General features: G+C 37.1%; 1 protein-coding gene across 1 annotated transcript in view; it reads left to right on the top strand.

Annotated features, from left to right (window-relative positions):
• Positions 1 to 223: 223 nt before the first annotated feature.
• Positions 224 to 1,562, top strand: part of LOC107579634 (sodium channel protein type 2 subunit alpha-like) — a gene marked incomplete at its 3' end in the record, with an annotated part of 2,597 nt that continues 1,258 nt past the window's right edge. The window contains exons 1-3 of the mRNA XM_016265441.1: positions 224 to 513; positions 988 to 1,269; positions 1,379 to 1,432. Coding sequence (XP_016120927.1) covers positions 1,027 to 1,269; positions 1,379 to 1,432 — 297 coding nt within the window. The remainder of the gene's footprint in view (positions 514 to 987; positions 1,270 to 1,378; positions 1,433 to 1,562) is intronic.

Genomic DNA, 1,562 nt, shown 5'->3' with positions numbered 1-1,562 from the left:
GATGTAATGCTACATTTCTCCATATCTGTTCAGATGAAAAACAAACTCATCTACATCTTGGATGGCTAAAGGTAAATAGATTTTCAGCTAATTTAAATTTTGGGTGAACTATTTCTCTAACATCAGACCTAACCTTAAAATCTGATCAGTTCATCCCAGTGCTGACCAATGAAGTTGATCCTGGAACATGTCCTACTTGAGAAAAACAGCATACTCTCACACTGTTTAATTTTTTGAGCTGTAGTCCTCTTGCTTGCTGTTGGTGATTATTAATGAGAACATCCTAATCACATGAATAAATGAATATTGAATGTAGACTGTAGTATTTTTAGACCTTTCTCTTTAGTGTGCATGGCTCTCTGCATGTGCTGTGGTGAGAGCTCTCTGATCTATTCTAATGATTCTGTGGTGGTTTTGTGGTGTTTGTGACTTGACCTCACATTTCTTTCTCTGTTATGTGTCTCTTTTCATTTGCAGTAAACAAATGTTGTGACGTCATCGTGTCTCCACAAGGTTTTTTTCTGTTTTCATTTTTTTCTCCCCACATTTTGGTAGCTCAAAGATATGTGTGTTACGCCCCTGTTTATATGTTAAAGTCCTATGTTCTATGAACAAAATTGCAGTTGGTTTATAATTAGAGATATTTAGCTATTAATTATAGAGCAAATAAGGCAGATGACACATTAGCCATTCTTCAAATAGGCCTACTCCGTTTTTTTAGCTAATCAGTCTTATTGTAGGATACAATTTACTTAGCTTTGCTATTCTTAAAACCTTGCTAACTTTCTAAAAGTCATCTAGTCATTTCCCAGAATTGTATTATCTTAAATCTATGGAAAGGATTTAGTTTTTACCAGCAAGTAAGCCATCCACTATAGAAGCTCAGGAAGTTCATTGCAGTTTCGCAGCTCTTGTATCCGTAACAAGAGTGTGAAGTGAATATATACGGAGGTATTTGTGTGTGACGATGTATTTCTTTTCTTCTAGGTTGTAGTGAATGCCCTGCTGGGAGCCATACCTTCCATCATGAATGTGCTGCTTGTGTGTTTGATCTTCTGGCTGATCTTCAGCATCATGGGGGTGAACCTTTTCGCAGGGAAATACTACCATTGTGTTAATATCACCAGCAATGAGATGTTTCTAATCAGTGTGGTCAATAACAAGTCAGATTGCTTTGCCCTGATTGCAAACAATGACACAGCGCGCTGGAAAAACGTGAAGATTAATTTTGATAATGTGGGAGCCGGATACCTGGCGCTACTGCAAGTGGTGAGTATGCTGAACGCATAGCCCGACCGTGATTTATTTTTTGTTTAGTATGAGGTTTTCTATTTGTAGCATATTCACAATATATATTGATTTTGTTCTTTTCCACAAGGCCACATTTAAAGGATGGATGGACATCATGTACGCAGCAGTGGATTCTCGTGATGTAAGTGTTTCTCTTTAATGCAGTAAACAGATCTTTTTTAACCATTCAGAGTGCAATGTTCCATTCAAACCATCTTTGACCCTTTTCCATAATTCCATGTTACTGTCCGCTTAATGTGCTATTTTTTTTT

Source organism: Sinocyclocheilus grahami, unplaced genomic scaffold (genome assembly GCF_001515645.1).
Source record: "Sinocyclocheilus grahami isolate Dianchi unplaced genomic scaffold, SAMN03320097.WGS_v1.1 scaffold18743.1, whole genome shotgun sequence".
In the NCBI taxonomy this organism is placed as follows: Eukaryota; Metazoa; Chordata; class Actinopteri; order Cypriniformes; family Cyprinidae; genus Sinocyclocheilus; species Sinocyclocheilus grahami.
Note: the sequence above shows the minus strand (reverse complement) of the source record. Positions and strands in the feature narration are given on the sequence as shown.